This window comes from Dipodomys ordii, unplaced genomic scaffold (genome assembly GCF_000151885.1).
Source record: "Dipodomys ordii isolate 6190 unplaced genomic scaffold, Dord_2.0 Scaffold128, whole genome shotgun sequence".
NCBI classification, from domain to species: domain Eukaryota; kingdom Metazoa; phylum Chordata; class Mammalia; order Rodentia; family Heteromyidae; genus Dipodomys; species Dipodomys ordii.
Window position 1 is genome coordinate 2,496,217 of NW_012267344.1, and position 3,661 is coordinate 2,499,877.

A 3,661-nucleotide genomic window follows, 5' to 3' on the forward strand; every position below is an offset into this window, starting at 1 on the left:
ACACAATGCACAAGTGTGCACACACACACCCAGACACACACCACACAAGGCACGCATGCCCAGGCACACAGGTGTGCACACACAATGCACAAGTGTGCACACACACACCCAGGCAGACACACGCACCACACAAGGCACGCGTGCCCATGCACACAGGTGTACACACACAATGCACAAGTGTGCACACACACCCAGCCAGACACACGCACCACACAAGGCACGCGTGCCCAGACACACAGGTGTACACACACAATGCACAAGTGTGCACACACACCCAGCCAGACACACGCACCACACAAGGCACGCGTGCCCATGCACACAGGTGTGCACACATGTGCATGTGCGCGCACACGCACACACACGCACCATGAGGCGCCTGGGGCAGGGATGGCGTTTGTCCAGAGCCGCCATCCTTGTTGCGGACCGTCCCGCCATGTCTCCACACCCAAATGCGGGGCTAACGGTCAGATGGGAAGACTATACAGCCCAGAAAAGGAGACCCCCCCCGCAGCTCCCCACCCGCTCCGGGTATGCCCTGGCCTACGGTCCACCAGCTCCTCTTGTGTGGCCGCCTGCACCTGGTCACTCTCGGAGAAGCTCGGGGATCATCTGGCTCACTGGGAATTGGGGTGTGATGAGCACACGCCTGCCATCCCCGCCACTCAGGAGGCTGAGATCCGGAGGATCGCAGTTCGAAGCCAGCCTGGGCAGGAAAGTCCACAGGACTCTGATCTCCAATGAACCACCAGAAAACCAGACATGGCGCTGTAGCTCAAGTGGTAGAGCGCCAGCCTGGAATGAAAGAGCTTAGGGACACCCCGTCCACCCCCCCAAGTAAAGTCTGCCAGACTCTTCGTTTTCTTTTTTTTGTCAGTCTTGGGTCTCTTCTGGCATTGTGCTAACTTCCTGCCTGGCTAGCCTCCACAAACCCTCCCCTGCCCCCCCCACCTCCCCCTTCCTGCTCCTTCAGGGCCCAGAGTGCTGGGCCAGGGATGGATGGGGTGTTGGTTGATTCAGCTGCTCAGGTGCTTTCCTGAGTGGGTGTGTGGGGGGGGGAATCAAGGGGAAGGGTGGATCTGGACTCATCAGGCGCTGATTCTCCTCACCAATGTAGAGATGACATCCGCGATTATCTTGGTGGTGGTGTTTGGGCATTTCAGTCTGGGGACTGCTATCTCCGTGTTCTTCATCTACACGGCTGAACTACTCCCCACTGTCCTCAGGTAAGGGGGGGGGGGCTGAGAACTCACCTGGCCACTAGCAGAAGCCTGGTGCCGGTGGCTCACACCTGTCATCCTGGCTTCTCCGGAGGCTGAGATCTGAGGATCGTGGTTGGAAGCCAGCTGGGGCAGGAAAGGCCGTGAGACTCTCATCTCCAGTAAACCACCAGCATCCTTGAGATGATTGCTTTATCTTATTTTGTTGCTGGGCCTGGGGCTGGCCCTGAGCTCCATTTCACTCAAGGCTGGCTGGCTGGCGCTCTACCACTTGAGCCACAGCGCAACTTCCTGCCTTTCTCTGAGATTCACTGGAGATAAGAATCCTGCGGACCTTTCTGCCCGGGGCTGGCTTCAAACCACAAACCTCTAGATCTCAGCCTCCTGAGTGGCTGGGATGACAGGTGCCAGCGTCCTGTCGTCTTTCAGGGCCACGGGCCTGGGACTCATGTTCGCCTCCTGGGCCGCGGGAGCCATTACCTCTTTGATCATCACCAGCAACGTCCAATCCCTCCTGCCTCTGTTTCTCTGCTGCGTCTTCTCCTCCATGGCCCTGTGCTTCTCCGCCGTCCTGCCTGAGACCCAGGAGCAGCCCCTGTGGGACACGCTGGAGCACTTCACCAAGTCGGGGTGAGTGTGCGTGCAAGCCGCGCGTCTCGTGTGTCTGTCTCCCTTCGATGGTTTGGGGGTCTCCTGCCTCAGTTCTAGCTGTCTGCCTGGCTCTTCCCGACTCCTTCCGTCTGTGTGAATTTGGGGGTTCCCTCTGGAAGCTTCTCTCCTCCTCAGGGCACAGGTGGGACTTGCTTGGAATGGATAGGCCTCCAAACTCCTTGTCCTCCTAAACTACTACGTTGTCAGCTGGGTGCCAGGGCTCACGCCTGGCATCCCCGCCACTCAGGAGGCTGAGATCTGGAGGATCGCAGTTCAAAGCCAGCCCAGGCAGGAAAGTCCATGAGACTCTCATCTCCAATGAACCAGACTTTTTTTTTTTTTAAAGCTGCAGGTGGAGGTGTGGCTGGCTTACATGGTAGAGCGCCGGCCTTGAGGCGGAAGGAGCCTGGGCAGCAAGCATGGGGTTCTGAGTTCGAGTCCCCACACTGACTTGGGGCCAGTGGGGGAGACCTGTGGGCACACGACCACCCAGCTCAAGGGGTCTCAGGGTGGCCCGTGTTTCCTCAGTTTCCAGAAGGAGATGCCCCAGTCCACCAGCGACTCCAGCTTCTGGAGAAGCAGGGAGGACTCGGTCCTGGTGCCGCCCAAGGAGTCAGGCTCAGATTACCTGTCGGAGGAGGCGGCCAAAAACACCATCCTCAACGTGCAGAACCTCAAGATGAGCTCCCTGGTCTCTGACCCCTCCGACGCCACCCTGGGGACCTTTGGAGCACTGATCCAACCCAGACACAGCCAAGAGTCAGGAGGCAGTGATCCCTGAGCACCATCGTCCCCTCCACCCCCCCCATGACCTCAGGCTGGCTTGACCTTGGGCCCGTTGTACCAGGACCGACGGGATGCCAGGCCAGCATTTCTCATTTTGGGACCTCCTCACTGGGCAGAGGTGGGGAGGGAGACTTGAGTTTGGAGGCTTGGCTCTCTCAATCCAGAATGGCCCCTGTGGGTGCTTCTGGGAATGGACAGGGCCCCACGGCTCCTTCCAGCTACAGCCACTGATCTGGATTAAAGGCACCATGTTGGTTTTGAGACCTCCGTGTCCAATTGGTCTCTGATGTCGGAGAAAAGCCACAGAGGCTCTGTCCCAGGACTGGAGGTTTGCCAAGGGAACAGGCGGTGTCATCCTTAGAGACCCCAGAGGCCAAGACGGGAGGATCGTGCTGTGAGGCCAGCCGGGACGGGTGGCCAGTAAACCACCAGAAAATGGCCAGAAATGCCTCTAGGGTTCAAGTGGAGGATTTGCTCGTCTTGAGTGGGAAAAACCTGGGGACAGCGCACAGGTCCTGAGTTCGAGCCCTGGGACTGGCACACAAAGCAACAACAACAACATTAGTAATAATAATAGTATCATCCAATAGTGACATTTTATCTGGATGAGTTTAGGTAGAGGGCTCGGGTGACCGAATGCCTGTGGGTAAATCATGAACAGGCCCTGAGGTCAAACTCCAGTAGCACCAAAGGTAAGTAAATAAATAGAACCGTAAGCATGCCAATAACGCCGGCCAAATAGGAGACATAGATAAGAGGTCCAGGGTCCAAGGGTGAGCCCGGGCAACCCATCCAATGCCAAAATGTAAAGCTGCTGGGAAAGTGACTCAGTGGTAGAGTGCTCGCCTAGCATGCATGAGGCCCTGGGTTTGATTCCTCAGCGCCACTCACACAGAAAAAGCCGGAAGTGGTGGTGTGGCTCACGTGGTAAAGCACCAGCCTTAAGCAGAAGAGCTCAGAGAGAATGCCCAGGACCTGAGTTCAAGCCCCCAGGCAGAGCAGAGTGA

At 57.6% G+C, this 3,661-nt stretch overlaps 1 protein-coding gene across 1 annotated transcript in view; it reads left to right on the forward strand.

Annotated features, from left to right (window-relative positions):
* Positions 1–2,851, forward strand: part of Slc22a14 (solute carrier family 22, member 14) — an 8,370-nt gene extending 5,519 nt beyond the window's left edge. The window contains exons 7-9 of the mRNA XM_013030256.1: positions 1,115–1,223; positions 1,647–1,847; positions 2,397–2,851. Of these exons, the coding sequence (XP_012885710.1) occupies positions 1,115–1,223; positions 1,647–1,847; positions 2,397–2,649 (563 nt within the window). The 3' untranslated portion in view covers positions 2,650–2,851. The remainder of the gene's footprint in view (positions 1–1,114; positions 1,224–1,646; positions 1,848–2,396) is intronic.
* Positions 2,852–3,661: the final 810 nt, after the last annotated feature.